Raw genomic sequence first — 22,019 nt, 5'->3', positions numbered from 1 at the left:
ACCCTGGTTTCAATTAATGTTATGTATTTAGTACCACTAAACATATAATTCTCTCTATATATATTTTTACCTTCAAAAATGTATATAACACTTTCAAGTACTTTTCATTTATGCTTTTGGATTTGTTATAAGTAATCTATGAATTTAAATAGTAGCTTTAGTATTTCATTATACTTTTAGATTTATAGGGATTAAAAAAAGTAATAATAAAACACTATTCAAAAGAAATCAATCATCTTTATTGGGTGATAGCTTTAAATAAAAAGAAGTAATAGAAGATTTGAAAATATATACATATGTAATGAACAGGGCCTTGCATATCAACATTCAAAAAAATACTAATTTAAAATATATTTTTCATATATTTTATAGATTGTTATTATTAAATGTCTGATTCTTTATCTTACCAATGGCTGTATTCATAGAAAAATGACATACATAGTTTTCAGAAGAATTGTCTCAAAATGTTTTCTGGGAAATGGAACTTATATGGAAAGAAATAATTATTTTTAAAGCTGTTGTCTCTTAATGTTGAATATGGAGAAACTTTCACATTAATATATATTTTTTTAAGAAAAATGGTAAAAATGACTTACATTTTTTCACACCTTACAATTTAATGATATCGAATTATTGTTTCTTTAAAATAGTAGTTTTTTTTTTAAAGTTTGTATTTAAAAAAAAGAGAATAATTAGGTATTAAAAACCTGTATTAATAGAATTGTTTTCTTAATGTTTTGTGTTCCTTTTTCTCATTTAAAAGCGCCAGTTTCAACAATATCAATACTTTTTAAAGTAATTTTTGAGAACCAAATTATTTTACTGTAGTAGATTGTAAATTACGCTAAGTTATGCATAGTTTTTTAAAAAAAATGAAGATATTATTTAAATTGTTCTTCACCACTTAATAAAAAAGGAAGCCACTCTACCACGTTTATATAAATCACTTCTAATTTAATTTAAAGCTATTGCACCCTCTGCTTATTTTTGTTGCCAAACAGAGTGCACCATAGTTCGAAAAATACTACACTTTATAGACTTTAAGGTTTTGTATTGTAAAATGATCAGTTCAACTATACAAACAAGAATAATATAATTGCAGATTTTTTATTTATTTATTATTTTTTTTACCTGAAAAATGAGAACAGCTGTATTTCAGATCACAACAGCTTTATATTTAAACTTAAGTGACATAAAATATTGATTTCAACTCATCCTCATAAAATAATTCTCCGAAATAAATTGGAAACAGTCACCTTCAAATTCAGAACCTCTTCTATCAATGCAGCCATATAAATAAAAAACTGGGATAGTTAGATATGAAAATAAAATAAACATTTTTATTTCGCATCCATGATTTTAATTTCGCCAAAACATCAATTATGCCTTTTATTTATTAATTTATTTGCTGACAAACTGAAAAAAAGTGATTTGAACACATTAATGGTTATAAAAAAAAATTTCAAGAAAGTTAGTAAAAAATCAATATTGCTACTATACACATACTTAAATTTAAAATACAAATATATCAATTTAAGGTTTATAGAATTAAAAACGTTTATTCTATAATGTTTTCTGTTTGATTTAAATTGGTTACTTGTAAGTCGTATTTTTTTAATATACATAAAATTTGGTAAGCAGTAGGTTTGCCACAATTGTACATAGAGAAATCTATTAAAGCAAATAAAAATGAGTCTCATTACAACTAAACATTAATAACATGATTCAATAAATATTTACATAATTCAGCAGTCACAATTTCGTTTGCTGTAAAAACGACACTAGTCGCGAAATTATGCTGATAATTAATTTTTAATTATTGGCATTAATTTTATTATAAAACTGAATAGTTAAAATTGATCATTAATTTTCTTTTACTTCTATTTTAATGTCTTTTAATTAGAGTTTTAGGTTATTTTACGTTAGGTAATTGATGACACGAGTCTTAATTTTTTTTAAAAAAGTAACTTAATAACTGGAAAGACAGAATAATACAGCACAATTTAAAATGCTTATGGTCCTAAAATACTTGTCATATTCTATCTATAAAATAGATAAATGCTTTTTCTAGCTATTTCTCTAATAACTGATTCATTTTCAATTAAAAGGAACTTTTAAGAGTGTATTGCTTAAACTCTGAATAATTGTAATTTTAAAGTAATTTTGTTGCGCTTTCTAGGAATAAGTACTCTTTTTAGGTAGAACAAATTGGCTGCTACAAACCTAATTTATTTTTAAAAAATTGTTTTTTCCCCTAGAAATTTCATTTATTTTCTATTTATGATTTATTAATTTATACCGTTGTTTATTAGTATCATTTAATTTATTATTTAGTTTTGGATTGAAAAAAAAAACTTCAAAACGACAGACTAAACAAGAATATCAATTAAATAATTTGAAATCTTTAAGTTATTTTCAATTAAATAAAAGATCTTTGTAATATAAAAGTAAATAACATAGAGTGACTCTGCAATTTGTAGTTGTTCTTACAACTGTTGCTCTATCTGCTCTTGAGAAGTTTGATTTCACTAATTCGAAATATTTCCCTTCAGCAAGAGTCATACAATGAAGTCTTAAACACTTGACACGAACCAAGTCAATGGCTTTGCTTGAACGATCACTGAATCTCAATGTATCAGCATCCCACCTGATTTCTAACCTTTCTAATCCGGAACAGTTGTTAGCTATTGATTCCATCAATGAATCCACGTGTATCTTTTGAGATATCTTTGGGCAGCAATCTTCTGGCATACCCATAATTAAGATTCTAAGAAGCAAAAAAATGTTTCTTTTCAAAAATCTTAAAACATAAAAGCAAAATTTTACCAAATTTAGTACCAAAACATAGAGGGATAAAGTGCACTGAGTAAAAATCGGACCACCCTGAATAACTTGTTTTAATGATCGGATCTTCACGTTCTACAGGACTCAAATTTTAAAGTATCAAGGGAGTAACTTCATATTTGCTAATTAATTAAGGCAGACGATACTTTAAGTTTCGAAATTAGATTCCTGTCCAAAATATAGGGGATAGTCGCAATCTGGGAAATATGGTCCCTATTGTTTTTTCAAGAGAGCGGTCCAAAGTTAAGACCTCTTTTACTTTACTTTTAATTTAACTTTTTGCGTATTTCCTTATACCTCGAATAGTTTTCATGCGAATTGAGAACTTTTTGCGCGCAATTATAAAATTCCTTTATTCAAAGATAATTCCTTGAAAAATATAACTTTAAGTAAATATTATTATTAGTATTATTTTATTTAATGATAGTCGAAACATTTTTGAATTGTAAGGTACGCAAATTTTTTATATCATTTTAAAGGAGGAAATTTGAAATGGCAAAATACAAAATTTGTGCGAAATCGGTAGTTCCTGAGAAGTCGAATTTTGCAGAAGTCCGAATCCGTCGAAGAATCGGTATGTTTATTCTGTTTGTTCTCTGTGCTTTATTTCGTAACTTTAAATATCGTCTGCACTAATAAATTAGCATGCTTGAGGTTACCCCTCAAACCTTTAGTATGAAAGGATTGAGTCTTAGAACGTGAAAATCTGATCATTTGATAAAAAGCTATTCAGGGTGGCCCATTTTTTATTTTGGGCACTGCACTTATAGCATTTCAATGTTAAATAAAAGGTAAATTTTAATAAAAAGAAAACGAGAAGGAAGAAAAAATTCTAGAGGAGAGTAGATCTAAGAAGGCTTGTTTTTTAGATAGTCTGAGTTGTTACAGAAGCAGTAGAAACAATACATTCTAAGTGATTTTTTTTTTTGAAAAATTGAGGTATTAGGAAACTATATTTCACACTATATGTATTTAATCTTATAAAAACAATGACATAACTATACAATATTGATTTGTTTGAGTCATTAAAGTTCAGACATCTCAGTGGATGAAGGTACTAAGTGACAGTGTTTATGGAGTGGAAGGAGATTCCAAATGCATTTGGCAACAAACAGTCGATGGATAACCTTAAAAACTGTTGTTCAATTAAAAAACCAAGAATGCGATAGCTATAATGCGAATAGAGTTAGTGTTAAATTTAGCGAACAAGAAATAATTGCAAGTGGCATGTTATGCTATTATTTCCTTTTGTGGTCAAAGGAAAAACTTTAAAAGTGAATTTACTCAAATTCATCAAATTAGTAGAAACGAGAGAGAGGATGCTTCAAAAATTCAAAGGAAAACATTAATAAGCAATAAATTTTAAAGTTTCTGTTAGAGAATATTACTAGAGTGTATCAATTCAATAAAGCCTCCTCTATTTTGTGCTCTAACAGGATGTAAAGAAAACCAACGAGAACTAAGCATGTATTTAAGTCTATATCAAAACTCATATTAATAAGGAGTTTGGTTAGGATAAGGTTTTTTGGTTTTCTTTGTGCCCAGTTATGGCCCAAAATCACGGTGTCTTTATTTAGGTGGGACACACTGCATTGACCACCTGATCGGAACATCTGCTCCTGCACCCCAGAGCCCAAGGTTAAGAAAACTGAGATGGGCACAGTAGGCCTTGGCCCTTTACGGGCTGTCGCGCCACTGAGTTTAGTTTTTTACACTGCATTTATGCATAAATAAAAAATTAAAAATACAAAGAAAGCAAGCAAAAAAAATTGAAAATTTTTACTAAGAATTTAGAAAAAATTTAAAAAGTCGGAAAGCAAAATGAGGAAAAGATATATGATCTTGGACTTAACCTCAGCTCACACAATTAGGTCCGCCAAAAAGTGCTTTCTAATATTGTATTTATGTATCCAAATATATCAATACAAAAGTGACAGTACAATACTCACATTATCAAATCAAAATTTATCAATATAATAGTGACAATACAATACTCAGGCTATTGTATTGCTATATTTTGCTTTGGCTATATTAATACAATAATAGAAAGGACTTTTTTTTGCAGATATAACCGTGTAAACGGACAACGAGATTATTTTAAAAAGTCGGAAAACAAAATAAGGAAAAGATGTATGACCTTGGACTTAACGTCAGCTCGCACAATTATTTCCGCCAAAAAGTGCTTTCTAATATTGTATTTATGTATCCAAATATATCAATACAAAAGTGACAATACAATACTCACATTATCAAATCAATATAATAGTGACAATACAATACTGACACTATTGTATTGCTATATTTTGCTTTGGCTATATTAATACAGTAACAGAAAGGACTTTTTTTGCAGATATAACCGTGTGAACGGACGACGAGATTATATCTTTTCCTTATTTTGTTTTCCGACTTCTTAAATTTTTTAAAATAATTTATTTAGTAATTATTTTTCTCTTTAAAAATAATTTTTGTCTTGTTTTCTTTGTATTTTTAACTCATTTTATGGGCTTTATGTACTTGAAGCTTTTGCGCAGTAAATAAAACCTATTATTATTTCTTCTTAATTTTCTTCGTCTCTTTCTTCTTTTTAGTCTCTTTATTATATATATATATATATATAAATATATATATATATAAATATATATATATATATATATTTATATATATATATATATATATATATAATATATATATATATATATATATATATTTTATTGTGCTATATATATATATATATATATATATATATATATATAGCACAATAAAAACAAAGAGAAAAACGAGGAAAATTAATAAGTTTTATTAGAAGTTTGCGGAAATAATCGTGTGGGCTGATGAAGAGATTATATCGTTTCTTTGTTTTGTTTTCCGAAATTTTAAATTTTTTTTTTTAGGATATCAAAAATTATATTTTTTTAAATACTTTTGAAAAATTAATTTTAATAAATTTCTTTTCTTTTCATTATTTTTTATTATTTTCCATATTTTCTCAATATTTTTGCTTTTATATATATATATATATATATATATATATATATATATATATATATATATATATATACATATACACAGAGAGAGTTAATAAAGTTTCAAATGGAAGGGTAATTCTACTCTGGTTTAGTTAAAATTTTTCCACGACTTTTTATATTTTCTATATCTGAGGACACTTTATTTATTCGAAAGTTATAGCGAAAATAGCAAAGTGTCGAAAGTGGTTTAATAGATTCTTTCTGAAGAAAGTGAAATTGCTATTAAAGTCATGGTTATATACAGCTGTTCTTTGCAAATACGATTCTGAAACATTTCTTCATGTCTTTTCAGCTGTCACGTTCAGCTGTTTGTTATACTCGAAAAATCTGTTATTAAAATTCTGGAGCTTTGATCAGAAGGTCACGAAATGTAACGCATGTTTTATTTGTGGTGATAATGTGTTGGTGAAACTTAGTTTTTTTTTCTTGAAAAAAAAAGCATGTAATGTTTTTAATTTCAAAAAAGAGAAGTGTTTTTTTTTCTTAATATGAGCACCAATTCAAGGGGAAAAAATTATTTTACTAGAAATGTCCGAGGAAAACTTTTGGAGAAAAAAATAGATATTTTTGTTTCCGATTTTTCTCATAAAGTAATAAATCTCCCTTAAACTGATTTTACTAGAAATAACTGAAGGAAACCTTTGGGGAAAAAAACACAAAGAGGTACTTTTTTTCTCGATATTTTGTCATAATGAACAAATATTTTTTCATCCTAAACTTATATTACAAGGAGTGTCTGAAAAAACTTTAGAAAGCAAAATATAAAGGTAACTTTTTTCACTCCCCCCCATAAAACAACGATACCCCTTAACTAATTAAAATCGTAAGTACAGAGCAAAAAATAAAAAAACGGACAGCCCTGAATAAATTTTGAGCTAATAATCGGATCTTCGCGTTCTAGGATTCAATCTTAAAAGGTTCGAGGGGGGTGATTTCAAATATGCTAATCAATTTTAGAAAAACAGAAGCAAAAGCGTACCTTCATTGAAAAACTTGTTTTTTTTTCGGCGGATTCGTATTTTTAAATTTGATATTTATTATTTAAAATTGATTTTATTTATAATAGTATTTTGAGGTAACCCCCTCGTGTCATTAAGATTGAGTCCTAGAAAGTGAAGATCCAACCATTAGATTAAAAGTTATTTAGGTTGGCCTGTTTATTTATTTATTGGCACACTGTACATGTTTAACTAAAAAAGTCAAGATGTACATTTAAAAATATGTACTTTTTACTTGAATAGTGAGTAGAAACAATAAATATAAACGATATTATCCTGAATAACTTTGATCATAATTTCACGTAATTATCAGAAACGGTTCTTAAGTTGATCGGATTAGTAGTATGATTTAAAATTGACATCAAGACTCATGATTCAAAGGGTTTATGTTAAATATGCTAATTAGGGCTGAACCATAGTGGCTTAGGTGATAGAGCGCTCGCCTCCGTTGAGGTGAACCAGGTTTGAATCCCAGCTTTGGCTGGTTGATACGAATTCTGCTCCCAGCTCTCACCGACTACAGTGCTAACGTAATATATCCTCAGTAGTAGACGGATCATAGGTTAAAATTCCATTGCTGTCTGGTTAAAAATGGAGGTTTTTGTGGTTTTGCTTTCCGTTTAACGCAAATGCGGTTCCTTCAAAAAATGCCCTCCACGAAGGCAAATTTCACCCAATATTTGTTCCAGGAGTTCCCTTATCTTCTGGATTGGGTTCAAAATTACACATCTATAGAGTTGAACATTGGTAGTCTTGTGTTCCTAGAGTACATATATATATATATAAATGCCTTTTTTTTTGTTTAAAAAAAATTCCTGGAATTTGATACTTTAAGTACTGCTGTGCCAGCTGTAATTATATTCTGAGTTACAAGCATCTTATATTTAACCATGTGAAATTGTTTCCTTGTTTTTTTAACTTTGCACCCTAACTGAAGATGCGACATCAAAAACTCTTCTGATTGATACTGTTTATTTTCTTTATAATGTTTGTATTTAGTTCATTTCTAAGTAACGCTGTTTTCTGTTGTTGTTGTTAATTTACGTCACACTAGAGCTGCACAATGGGCTATTGGCGACGGTCTGGGAAACATCCCGGAGGATGATCCGAAGACATGCCATCACAATTTTGATCCTCTACGGAGAGGATGGCACCCCCGCATCGGTAGCCCGACGACCTGCGCGCGAAGCTGTTTTCTGGATTTCATATTTAATATTCTACCTATTTGTTAAAACTCTAATTTGAAAATTTTGAATATGTTTGCTTATGTGATTGAACTGTTGCGCGCATTTCGAACTTTCGGAGTTGTCCCGGATGCCCCCTTACGGGGGCGGGGAGGGTTGAGCTAGTTATTGGTAGTCGTAAACTCAAAATTGGGTCAGCTGTTCAACAAGGGTGATAATACCAGAGTTAGAGTTGAGGTGACTCAGGGGATTGATTGCTCGTCTCCCATTCAGGTAACTCCGGTTCAATTCTCAGCGGTGGATGGTTGATACGAATTCTGCTCCTGGCTCTCACCGACTACAGTGCTGACGTAATATATCCTCAGTGGTAGATGGATTATGGGTTAAAATCGCATTACCGTAAGGCTAAACATAGAGGTTTCATGGTTTTCCTTTCTATATAACGCAAATGCGTGCTCGTTTCATCAAGAAGTCTTCCAAGAAGGCTAGTTTGTCCCAATGCTTGATCCGGGAGTTCACTTATGTCTTCTGGATTGGGTTAAAAATTACAAAGTTATGGAGTTGAACATTGATAGAATATTCTCCGATCATCATTGAAGTCAATAAATCAAATGAGGGATTAAAATAATTCAAAATCATCTTAGTTGAAGATGTAGCTTTAAAGCGGTTTCAAATGAAGGCGAACCCGCTCCAGTTTCATTGGTTTCGATCCGTGTTTAACTCTGTCTGCGCTTTATTTGTGAACTTTTTTTAAAAACTTTTTTTAAACTTCGCTTTTGAATATTTATAAGAATTTAAAAATGTTTTTTTTTTAAACTTAAATATGACTTTGCATATTTATTTCGCTTCATTGTTTTGTTTTAGTTTTGTTCATTTACGTCGCACTAGAGCTGCACAATGGGCTATTGGCGACGGTCTGGGAAACATCCCTGAGGATGATCCGAAGACATGCCATCCCAATTTTGATCCTCTGCAGAGGGGATGGCACCCCCGGTTCAGTAGCCCAACGAACTGCCGACCTGCACCGAAGTCGAGCACTTTACGGTAGAACAGTTTAATGAGGAGTAATGCCGCACACCCTCGGTCCCTACGCAGACTGATCCAAGTGGTCACCCACCCGCACACTGACCGTAGCCAGTGATGCTTGACTTCGGTGATCTGCTGGGAACCGTGTCTTAACGATCAGTTCACTGCGGGACATTGTATTCTGCTAGACAAAATTAACCAAAGTTAACTCTTATATATTATGTTATGTGATCACATTTTAGAATTTAAGTTCAACATTGTTATTTTAGGACTATAACGAAAATGAGGTTTATTTGTGTCAGTGTTCTTTTAGGAGTTTAAGGTCTACCTAGTCAGTAAAAAAATTATTTTAAGTATGAAAAATCTTATAAATAATTCTATTTTGTACAATATTACCACTTTAAATTGAATTTTATACTTACTTAGTATTTCTTAGCATTGGTAACATAGCATTCCAAAAGTGTTCTGTTAAATGTGGAATATTAGATAATCCTAGTCCTCTTAGCATTGGTCCTTGAATTTTGACAAATATCGTTAAAGCTTCTTCTGATATGTTTTCATTTCTATCAAGATCAAGGGCAACTAGACTTTTAATATTTCCTTTTTCAATCCACTCTTTCAATACCTATGAATAAAAATATAACATTTTATGATACTTGTAATATTATGAATGAAATATTAGTTGGCATTAAACGATCTGATGAATTAGTTCCAACGATTTGAAAAACACGGAAGAGGATATAAAAGTACGTTAACTGTGTTCCGTTTAACACTAAACATACCAACACTTAATATATACCTATTTCTACCATAGCCGGACATTTTTCTGGATAAAAACTAACAGTTAATTAGAAATGAAGCAAAGCTATCAAAATAAAATATGATCTACTTACCAAAACATTTCGTTTTTGTCACTTTTTTTTCATAAAAATGGCAATTTAAAATTTTAGGTACTTTCTTGAAAATTGAATTCACAGTTATTCTGATTGAACTAACTACGCAACAGCCTTTGTAGAAATGTGCAACTAAAAGTACGTTAGCTGTGTTCCGTTTAACACTAAACATACCAACACTTAATATACACTCTTGTGCAAATTAATTGAAACAAACTTTTTTTTCGTGTTTTTTAAAGAAGATGTTTTGGGGTTGTTTCAGTTACAATGGGGTTGGACCTTTGCAGCCTATTGACGGTATGATGCGTTCTGAGCAGTACATTACTATTCTGGGTAAAAAAGTTGTTCCAGAGTTGAAGAAACGACACCCTGATGAAACAGGGATTTTTCAACAGGATTTAGCTCCTTGCCATACGTCCAAAATTGTCCAGAAATTCTTGTCTGAGAATCAAATTGAGACATTGGAATGGCCAGGGAACTCTCCGGATATCAACCCAATTGAGAATCTCTGAGCCATATGCAAGAATCGCCTATTAAATATGGACTGCACAACTAAGGAGAAGCTAATCACGGCGTTAATTCATGTGTGGTACAAGGACACAAATATTATAAATGACTGTAAAAAATTAGTGGAATCCATGCCGAATCGTGTCCAAATGTTAATAAAGTGTCGTGGAGATCATATTATGTACTAAAAATTTTTGAGTTTGTATATAAATTTAAATAAAATAGCATTTTCTCTTAGTTTTCTGAATTTATTGAGTTTGTTTCAATTAATTTGCACAAGGGTGTATACCTATTTCTACCATAGCCGGACATTTTTCTGGGTAAAAACTAACAGTTAATTAGAAATGAAGTAAAGCTATCAAAATAAAATATAATCTACTTACCAAAACATTTCATTTTTGTCACTTTTTTTTACATAAAAATGCCAATTTAAAATTTTAGGTACTTTCTTGAAATTTGAATTCACAGTTATTCTGATTGAACTAACTACGCAACAGCCTTTGTAGAAATGTGCAATTAATCGAATGCAATACGTTGAACAGGCATTACATCGTAATTTCTGATCCAATAACCTTATAAAGTAATAAATTGTTCTCCCGGTCAAATGACCGGTTGTGGTAGAAATAGGTATACGATAAGTATTAATCGGAACAAACAAAATATAATAAATAAATAATAATAGAATATTAACTGTATATAATTGTTAGAAAAAGTCATGAAGTGAAATGTGCAAAAGCGATAAGATGAACAGCGCATTTTCGATGGCAAAGTTCTTAAACGGTTATTATTTGACCGTTTATGGTATGTTTAGTGTTAAAAAAAGAGCTTAATTATTATCCTTAAGTTTCAAAATCAGTTTCAAAGCTTGCCAAAAGATGCCACTGATGACTAGTAAAAACTATCAAACAATGTGATAGTATCAAAATATAAAAACAAAATTTAAATTAACAAGGCACTTTTCTTTTATTGTCGCCATCGATGAGCAGTCAATCCATTTGAGTGGATTTGTAATTTTAAATTAGACACTGAAGTTATGAGAACTTCATCGGAGTAATTCACATTCACAGAGGATCATTATTCACGTGTCTGTAATAATAATAAAAAAATAAAAACAAATTTAATGAAGGTAATGGTGACTTAACAATTGTTCATAGCAAACACCGACACAAAAACGATAATAAATGCTTTTAAAAAGAGTAATAAAACTAAATTATATTGTTGATCCGGGTAATTTTTCAAAATGCGTATTTTGAGAAGTCAAATATAGGTTCTTAATTAAGTTTAAATCGATGCTATTCATAAGTAGCATAATTATGATTTTGTAATTGCATTATTAAATTGCACTATTTTATTGGCAAGAAAGTAATTTCGGTTTTTTTACCCTTTGACTCAGAATTTTTAGTAAACCTATTTCTAATACTCTTTTATTACTTTATATTAATTTTGGTCAAAATAAGTGAAAAGTATTATATTTAGCTTTTTATTAATTTATGGTTATGAATTACAGCATAAAACATCGTTGCTTTTGTTCTGTGTTAAGGAAAAATCGTCCAAACACGACTCACTTAAAAAAGCAATAATCTTTCAAATTTGCAGCTATTTAGATGTAAGGGAAACAGTTATTCGTCTCCGAAATTTATTTAATTTATAAACCAACTATTAATAAAGTTACAACAGCATGAATGAAAAAATAATTATTTCAAATAACTTTTTTTTATATTTTCGTACAAATTCATTTAAGATAATCTAATAGATTATTTTCGTAACTATTGGACTGTTTTTTTTTTATAATTAAAAAATACCGAAATATAATTTTACTTGTAATCAGAGTAATATATATATATATATACTGTTAAAATTTTCATTCTAAAATTATGGTAAAATAATTGGCAGCTGTCTGTCCATCCGATTAACCGTAAATTTTACGGTAAAAAACAGTTTTTTCCTTTATGGTTTTTTAACCATTTACAACTAGCATTTTTCAAAAACGTAAAAAAAAAAAAAAATTAATTATTTAACTGGACACAGGTGCTTGGCTTTTCGTAAGGTAATGGGCATTGGAAAGTGCCGGACACTGGAAATTCTTCATGTGTTGAAGGGAATGGAGGAAATATTGTGGTGTCAACACTAGGATTCGAACTCCAGTTTTGTCGGTCATGAGATTGACAGGTAAGCCTACTCGGCTATGATATGTACGCAGTTGCAAAGAACTAAGTAGATTCATTAGGTGGTTCTAGTTGGAGCGATAAAATTTTGGTTGTTTAACTGTATAAGGTGAGAGTAGTTAATAAACAGTTTTCTCAAACTTAACAGTTTGATTACCATTTTATTTATGGTTATTTGACTGTTTTGAATAAATATGGTAAAATAACCATTCAATAAATTGTTATTTAACCGTTTTTTCCGAGAAATTTTTAACAGTGTATATATATTAAAGGGACACCGGTGTTCCATCTGCGGCAAAGAGTTAATGTAAAATAAAAATTTTTCTAGAGAAAGAATTAACTTTAATAAACTTAATATTTTCCATCCTGTTGATGTCCTTTTGCCATTTCCGGCTACTTCATGATCCCGCCCTTTAAATCTAATCATTAACTGGTTATTTTATAGTAAGGTTTTAATGGTTGCAGCAATATTGGAAGATATATTTTATTTTAAGATTCATGATTTCATATTACAGATCTTTGCTTTTTCCTTCTTTTTTTTTATAAAGTGTAAATATTGTCTCACCAGAAACTAGTATAATATTTTAAATATTTTTTTTACGATTTCATCGGATTATGAAAAATCTAAAACCATTCAATTTGGGGATCGTTGCTGTTATTGAACTACTTTCTTCATTGAGCCCCTTCCATTATTTCATCGTTATTAACGACATACGCTAACTGTTAATATAATGTAATTTAATTAATTTATATGACAATTTAATAGCATGAGTTATTTAAAAATATCGTACAATTTATATAATTAAATTAAATATTATTAAATTAAATATTATTAAATTAAATATTATTAAATTAAATATTATTAAATTAAATATTATTAAATTAAATATTATTAAAATAAATATTATTAAGTATAAATATTAAATATTATAGTTAAATATTATTTAGTTATAATAAGTTACGTTATAAGATTTATTATAACTAAACATATAATATTTTAACTAAATAATGTAACGTTACACAACTCTTTTATCCTTCTGTATTTAGTGAAAAATAAGTTTTTGCTGCTTATGAGATTTAGACCAACCGATAGGATATACTGCAGCTGAGAAGATACAGAGTGAAGATATAACGTTAAATAATATAACATCAAATAATATGACGTTATATTTAACGTCAAATATAAAAATGCTTGAATTTCAAGGAGAATTTATGAAACAAAGCCGTGAGTTATCTGATCTTGGAACATGTTCATAAAGCAAACATTAAGTCACGAGACAAAATAGTAAAATACTTACTGATATCTACATCTTTATGAAAAATTATATTTATGAAATTTGATGATAATAATAGCAAACTTTGAAAACTTAGTATAAGAATATAGAAGAACAATTTTATAGCATTGTTAGATGGTATGGTACGGTACTTGGTACTATAATATTTTTACTACAATATAAAAGCAATTTATATTATTTTATTTTATATTATCATAATAACCAAGTCTTTTTCGAAAGTAAAAAGAGTCAGCCGTAAGTAATTTATTTGAGTAAATTTTATTGTTTTTACAAGAATGACAAGTGAAACATGAAATTTAGATATTAATAATATATTTTTTTATATAGATCTCGAAGTTTTGAGTTCAAATATGTGACATCTTTTGAGATAATTAATTTAAATGTTTAAGTGATTGAATTTTTTTTCCATCCATTTAAAAATAAAATTGTTGTTTCCATTGTTTACGAAACTTTCAGAAGTACTCTAGATTCAGAAATTTTCACTTATTATAAAATCTCTCAAAGTTTCAAGACTTCAAAGATTATAAATGCAGTAATTTTTTTTGTCATAGAAAAATTAAATGCTTCGACTTATTTTTTGACAAATTTTTTATCAAGTTTGCAAATTTAGAAAGAAAAAAATTTAAAGAAAAGTTATTTTTATGAAATTTTCATCAGATCAGCAACGCCTTTATTAGCCCTAGCATTGGCTGTTATTTAATTCCTGCTGAAGATTATTTATTTCGTAAATAAAAATTTATAAAGATTTTTACCTGGTCTGTAAATCCGTCTTGTTGGCCTGCTGCTAGATATCGAAGAGCAGGTAATTTCGTCAGAAGATCTATTAGACAATCAGAGGACAATTCAGTTGCTGTAATGTCTAATTCCTGAAGTACTGTTTTATCCCATTCAGCTGCCATCACGTGTTCACTTTTTAGAGCTATTTTAAAATAACAATAAAAGAAATTTTATTTTTATTAAGTCTGTTATGCGAAAAAAAAAACCTTATGATGGGGTATCACAAATAAATGTTTTTTTTAATACAAATTATCTAATTAATTAGAAATAATTGCACAAGCCAGTAACTAGATTAACCCTTTAATGCAAAACTTTTAATTGGTCAAAATAAGTGATAACACAATAGGAAACAACAAACGCAATCATATAAAAAATATAACGCGAATTGCATTGACGCACGTGTTGCTCAAATAAGCTTAAGCCAACTTTAAGCTTTTGCTAACTTTTTTCACACTCGAAAATTCTTTTAACCCCGAGACTTAAAATGTTTATTAAACATATTTTTCATACTTTTTTCATTATTTTGTATGAATCTAAGCCAAAATGAGAGAAAAATATTATGCTTAGCATTTTAATAATTTATGGTTTTGAAATACAGCGTGAAACACGACTCACTTCCAAACAATAATTTTTCAAATTTGCACTTATTTGCGGTTATTTAGGCCTTAAAGAAATAGTTTTTCATCTTTGAAATTTCTTTAATTTACAAAATCAATTATTGATAATTTTCGGGAATATGAGTGAAATTTTTTTTTTCAAACTACGTGTTTTGAATTTCTAACAGATTTTTAGTAACAACTAGCTCGTTTTTTATAATTAAAAAAATACCAAAATATATTTTTGCTTGTAATTAGAACGCTAAAAAAGCATTTTTAAAGGGACACGGGTGTCCCATCTGTGTCACTTGGTAAATTGATCACTTGGTGGTCATTATTCTGTTATTTCCCAACAATAATAAATTTCTATAAAAAATATTTTTTTTCATTCTTTGAAGGATAGTTACATTGAATTTCATTCAAATTTCGAATCATTTGTAATTGTCGCGCATTTTTTTCTCGATAAAGTGCATAAAATTACCGATTTTATTATATGGATTTCAAGACATTCTCAACATCATTATTGAGGATACTCGTTTAGTAAGAGTATTATATTTTTTATAATCCAAATTTTTTTTTGTTGTATTTTAAAGAAAGGTAATGCGATTATTAAAAATTTATTTTGTTCGGTAAACTAAAAAATTTGTAAAATGAATAATTTAATTATTCTTCTCAATCTGCTCGGTGCATAAGATAATGCACTCTATAACAAAAAAATCGACGCACCAAGAAGCAATCATCCGATTGCTTTGAAATTTCGTATGCATGAATGTTTTGAACAGATCAGGCTGAATGATGCCGACTGGGGACGTATAGTCTTTAGCGATGAATCCCGCTTCCAACTGTGTCCTGACGATCATCGAAGACGTGTTTGGAGACGCACAGGGCAGAGGGGGGATCCTGCCTTCACTATTGCACTCCACACCGGACCCCAACAAGGCATTATGGTCTGGGGTGCCATTTCCTTTGACAACCGGACCCCTTTGGTCGTCATTAGAGGTACACTTACTGCACAGCGGTACATCGACGACATCCTAAGACCTGTTTTGCTACCGTTCCTTTTGCAGCACCCTGGGCTGGTTTTTCAGGAGGATAATGCCAGGCCACATACGGCACGTGTTGCTATGAACTGTCTGCAAGCTTGTCAAACTTTTCCTTGGCCTGCCAGATTACCAGATCTCTCTCCCATCAAGCATGTCTGGGATATGATGGGAAGGCGATTGCATCGGGCACGGAATGTTGATGACCTCGTTCGACAATTGGATCGAATTTGGCAGGAAATACTGCAAGAGACCATCCGGGAGCTTTATCGGTCTATGCCACGCCGTGTGACAGCTGGTATCCAGGCTAGAGGCGGGTCAACACCTTGTTGAACTTGTTACTGTAACTCGGCAATAAATTATTTAATTGTTCTGAAATTTTAATCATTTACTATTCCGTACATTGTCTTCCTATCCACCAATTTTCGTTTCAATCGGACAACTCCTTCTTGGTGCGTCGATTTTTTTGTTATAGAGTGTAGATAACAGTAAGCAAATGAAACACAGATTTTGAAAGTTTCTCTTTTATTTTTTTCTGTTTAAAAATTAAGTAATTATTTTCTTTCATTTTACTCACATGTTTGTTGCATCAAGAGACATTTTAGCTTTTTGCATCGTTGGAGAAGTAATTTTAAAGTTGATCCGGTGAATTTATGGCAAAAATTAATTGCAAGACATTCCAACTGTATACAGTTACTACTAAGGGCTTCTACATGACTGTCATCCACGAAGATAATGCCATAAAGATTGACAACTCGAAGATTTGGAACTGCACTTTTTAATTTATGAATGTTAATTACTTCGTAGATTTCTTCTTCTTCTTCTGCAACTTTTTCATACGTACCTAGGATTAAAATTGTAATTTATGTAACATGAAAAATGGTATTATACTTTTTTAACACATCATTTAAAAAGTATAGTAATTCAAAGAAATCTCAAAATTCAAATAATTTGCTAGTAAATGACACTTTCATATTTTTATTAGGCTAAGAAATCTATTTCTTGCATTCTTTTAGGTTTGCTTTGAAAATAGTTCAGAACGATTCTTCGCGGAGAAAATTCTGGAGAAATTATCGTACTACATTGTAATAATATTTCTGATAAAAAATAAAAATTCCGGTTAATAAAATTAAAATATACGGTATTTAAATCATTCATTTGGTAATTTAACTTTTTATATAGTAATAGTTTACCCTGGAAATCTGGTTTTCAAAATTATAGTTCTTATAACCACACATTCTGAAAAAAAATTGAAAAGTAAATTTAACCGAATTTTATGCCATGCTCTAACTAAAGTATCATGATAAAATTACCAAATTTCATCAAACGTTATAAAATCGTATTTTATTTTTAATATTACCAAAATCATAACCAAAGCGGTTTGATAAAAATTACCACGCTTTTTGGGGTTCCCATAGAACCAGAAACACTGTAAATTTCACCATATTCAGGTAGTTTAGACCATACTTTTTTCCGAGTATAAAATTAATTATAATTTCTTTTAAAATTACAATTTCCTTTGGTAATTACTTGATTTTTTAAATTCTGCAAAGGCGGCAGACTCGAAGAGATTTTATTTTTAAGTATCATGGTTGATCAGGAAATCAATAACACAAGTTGTAGAAATAACTCTTTCTGGTATCTTCAGTTTGAGTGACATAGTTCCGTAAAAATAATTGCCATTTGACAACTAGTTAAATTTTCCTTTAGTGACGTAACTAAGTTAACTGTTAACTGATCATGAAGCCGAAACGTAAATATCTTCCTCATAAAAATTCTTATCTTTGCTCTGAATATGAGCAAAAACTGATTCTGAAGCATACAGAAAGGTTCTCCTTTTTTCTCAAGCATACATAAAGCAAAGCTTGTTACGTAATTGAATCGGTTGAAACTCTTTCTTTGCTTATAGTTTGTCTAAAATAAGAATTCCCCTTGCCATTCGTCTTGACCCGTGGCGGTGACTATGTTAACGAAGTATTACTATTTCAGTGTTGTCCTGTTTAGGACAGGGTTTGGCTCTGGTCAGCGAGAGAAACGGAATTTGAAGTGTGTTAACTCTAAAGTGAAGAGAATCTACCCTCTCTGAAACGCGCCATTCTTGTTTCCATAACAGCAGACGGTCTCAGACTTTGTTGCTAGGGGAGTTCTTACCGTAAACAAACCAAAGGAGATTACATTACTTATGAGGGAAATCATAAATATTAAAATCAAAACAGTTAAGAGGTTCCTTTCGGTTCACTGGGGGTCCGCCCCATCACCAAGCTTTTGGCAAAGAAGAGAGCGAAATTCGTCAGAAATTTTAACTTTGCAGATTCAGTAAAGGTAGGAAGGGGGGCTCTAAAAAGTTTGTTAGCACTGGACATTTTTTTAATTACTCACCTCCTAATCTTTGGAGGTATCGATATGAATTAATAACGAGATGGTTTTTTCTGTATCTGATTTTGTACCTTATATTAACGTCTGTATGGCATATTATTAGGAGTGCTCCTCTAATCATCGAGAATATATTTCAGTATGTTGATGATTACGCAAACATTTTCTTAGGGTCAAACTATTTTCACTTTTTGCTCAGTACATAAAAGTCGTAAAAATGTAGTCACACTATTTCTCCATTTTGTTCATGTTTATTTCGCATGATCTTAACTTTATGAACTAAATATGAATTTTACATTACATTTCAGGTGTCTACCGCTTGAGGAAGACAAAATAAAAATTCAAAGTTACAGTGCTTCTCAGAATTTCTCCCTTGAAAATTGTTTTTTCACCATTTGATAAATATCTGCAAAATGAATATTTTTCCTTATTTCTAAGTAATTTTTTTTATATGCATATGAAATATCAGAGAATGACTATTTCAGACCAATGATATCCCGTGCCAATAATGTGATAGAAACTATGTGATAAGAACACTTTGTTCTAAATGTTAGATAACGAAATAATATGAAATTATAGTAAATTACAAACAAATTAGCATGAAATCATGATAATTAAATCTCTACGAAGATAAATTTAAAGGTAAACATGAAAAAAAAATTTCAATCAAGGAATAACTTACCTATAAGATGTAAAACTTCTAGCCCATTGATGAAGTTGTAAATTTTTCGCATAAAACCTTCCATAAAAATAACTTCTGATAAGCAAATACACATTGTCCGCAGCCTGCTGGGAAATGTTTGTAAATCACTAAAGTCATGAAGTTGCATAGCAGTTGAAAAATCAAGTAACATGTGAGTAAGAGAAGTACATTTATAAGCCAATTCTTGAAGTACTGTATGGGTAATCAATTCGATTGGTAATTCTATATAACGCAATGATGGTCCTGAAATGAAACGTTAATAATATTATCAAAGAATGACTTGGGTAGTAATATATAAAAGAAAACTGTATTTATACACTATTAGAAATTTCTCAGAAAAAAGGTTAAATAACAAATTATTGAATGTTTATTTTACTATATTTAATCAAAACAGTCAAATAACCATAAATAAAATGGTAATCAAACTGTTAAATTTGAGAAAAACTGTTTAGTAACTGCTTTCACCTAATACGGTTAAACAACCAGAATTTTATCGCACCAACTAGAACCACCTAATGAAACTACTTAATTCTTTGCAACTGCGTACGTATCGTAACCGAGTGGGATTATCTGTCAATCTCATGACCGGCAGAACTGGAGTTGAGTCCTAGTGTTGACACCACAATATTTCCTCCATTCCCTTCAACACATGAAGAATTTCCAGTGTCCGGCACTCTCTAATGCCCATTGCCTTACGAAACGCCGAGCTCCTATGCCTAGTTAAAGAATAATTTTTTTTTACGTTTTTGAAAAATGTTAGTTGTTAATGGTTAAAAAACCGTATAGTTTTGTATTCATGGTCTTATAACCATACTTTTTGTAAATGGTTTTAAAAACCATAAAGTAAAAAACTGTTCTTTACCGTAAACTTTATGGTTAAGCGGATGGACAGACAGCTGCCAGTTATTTTACCATAATTTTAAAATGAAAATTTTAACAGTGTAATAATAGCATTAAGTTAATAAATACTTTAATATTAAAAATTATGCTAATTAACTTGTGTGAATGAATGATACTCGAAGCAGTAAGATTGCAAATCTTATGTGAAAACTTGTTCATTAGACCAAAAGTTATTCAAGATGTTTATTCCTATTTTTATTTTGAGTACTGTACTTTAAACTTATGAGAAATGTAAATGAAAAAAAAGTGTACGTACCGAAGCGTACTGCAATTAGGGCTAGTAGGGTTTCAATGTTTGTAACATGTAATCCAGATACATCAGGTCGTAACGATACGTGTGTCCATAGTCTTGAATCACTTGAAATCATCCTCCATTTTTTGCACACTCTAGCTAATCGTCCAACTTCTTTGTGGGGAAGATAAGTGAATATTTTGAGTAGAACTTTATCCGGCAATTTCTCGATTGTCTGAAAATTAAAACATCCTTTGTTAACACAAATAGATTGCAGAACAAGTAAATAAGCAAACCAGAAAATAGAATATTTTGTATTGTGTCCAAAAACTACAGAAATAAAATCCAATTCACTAGTATATAAGACATGTTAACTCGATTCTATGTTGGGATACCTTTTTCATAGATGACGGTAGACATGGTCGATAGCAAGTCTCCCCACATTGGTGACCTGGACGTGATATGAACAAGCCTACCTTGACAGAAGCGCCCACTTCGATTTGAACACACCCACTTCGATGGATGGTCCACATTGAACAGTTGACTTGTAACTGCTACATTGTCCTCTTCATGCTGTTGCTACTCAGTCTCGATCACACGCAGCGTACAACGTATTCATTCGACTGCTAAAGGCAACATAGGAGCAACCACGACCGTGAACTTAATACAGCTCTCACGATCAGCACTCAAAAGTACGGTGATCTTAATACAGCTATCCCGGCTTCTCACAGAACAGCAATGAATCAACTAGTTGTATCCGTCCATCGAATTCTACCACAGCTATAATTCTGGTGGGGAAATACTGTATTGTGTCTACCACTACAAAAATAAATTACCAATTCACTGGTACATAAGACATGATAACTCGATTCTATGGAGGAGTACCTTTTCGTAGATGAAGGTTGACATTGTCGATATCTGGTCTGCACTTCATATTTTTATTAATCAAGGCATTATTTTTTTATGCTACCTATTATCTTGCAACGACAAAAGTTTAAAATTTTTATTAATGAGAAAATTTTTATATTAATGACAATTACTTTCTTCAATAACTATATTCACGGGAAAAATAATTATGGTAAAAATACCGTACTAAATGGTAATTTCAGACAAAAAACAACAACTTGATACCGGAAAATAAAACCCAAGTATACGGTATTTAAACCATTTGTTTGGCAATTTTTTTGTTCATACGGCCACAGTTAGCCGGAAATTCTGGTTTTCAAAATTACAAGTTCTTATTACCTCCCATTTAGTAAAACATGCAATAGAATAAATGATTTTTAAGTCATGCTCGAAGGTATCAAATTTGAACACATTAACCAAATTTTATTACATATTATAAAACTATATTTTATTATTAATTTCTCCAAAATGAATACCAAAGCGCTTCGCAAAAATTATCGAGATCTTTGGTCTTCCCATGGAGCCAAAAACACAGTAAATTTTATCATATTCTG

At 30.1% G+C, this 22,019-nt stretch overlaps 1 protein-coding gene across 2 annotated transcripts in view; it reads right to left on the bottom strand.

The window, feature by feature from the left end:
• Nucleotides 1–217: 217 nt before the first annotated feature.
• The window catches only part of FipoQ (F-box/LRR-repeat protein FipoQ), a 49,952-nt gene continuing 28,150 nt past the window's right edge, over nt 218–22,019 (bottom strand). For both annotated transcript variants that reach the window (XM_087155841.1, XM_087155840.1), the window contains exons 2-7: nt 20,584–20,794; nt 19,407–19,670; nt 16,929–17,195; nt 14,691–14,857; nt 9,501–9,703; nt 218–2,767 (exon numbers count right to left, since the gene is read on the bottom strand). In XM_087155841.1, the coding sequence (XP_087011967.1) occupies nt 2,416–2,767; nt 9,501–9,703; nt 14,691–14,857; nt 16,929–17,195; nt 19,407–19,670; nt 20,584–20,794 (1,464 nt within the window). In that variant the 3' untranslated portion in view covers nt 218–2,415. The remainder of the gene's footprint in view (nt 2,768–9,500; nt 9,704–14,690; nt 14,858–16,928; nt 17,196–19,406; nt 19,671–20,583; nt 20,795–22,019) is intronic.

Source organism: Parasteatoda tepidariorum, chromosome 12 (assembly GCF_982258835.1).
Source record: "Parasteatoda tepidariorum strain Cologne lab strain chromosome 12, Ptep-v5.0, whole genome shotgun sequence".
NCBI lineage: Eukaryota > Metazoa > Arthropoda > Arachnida > Araneae > Theridiidae > Parasteatoda > Parasteatoda tepidariorum.
This window is presented reverse-complemented; position numbering and strand designations above follow the sequence as displayed.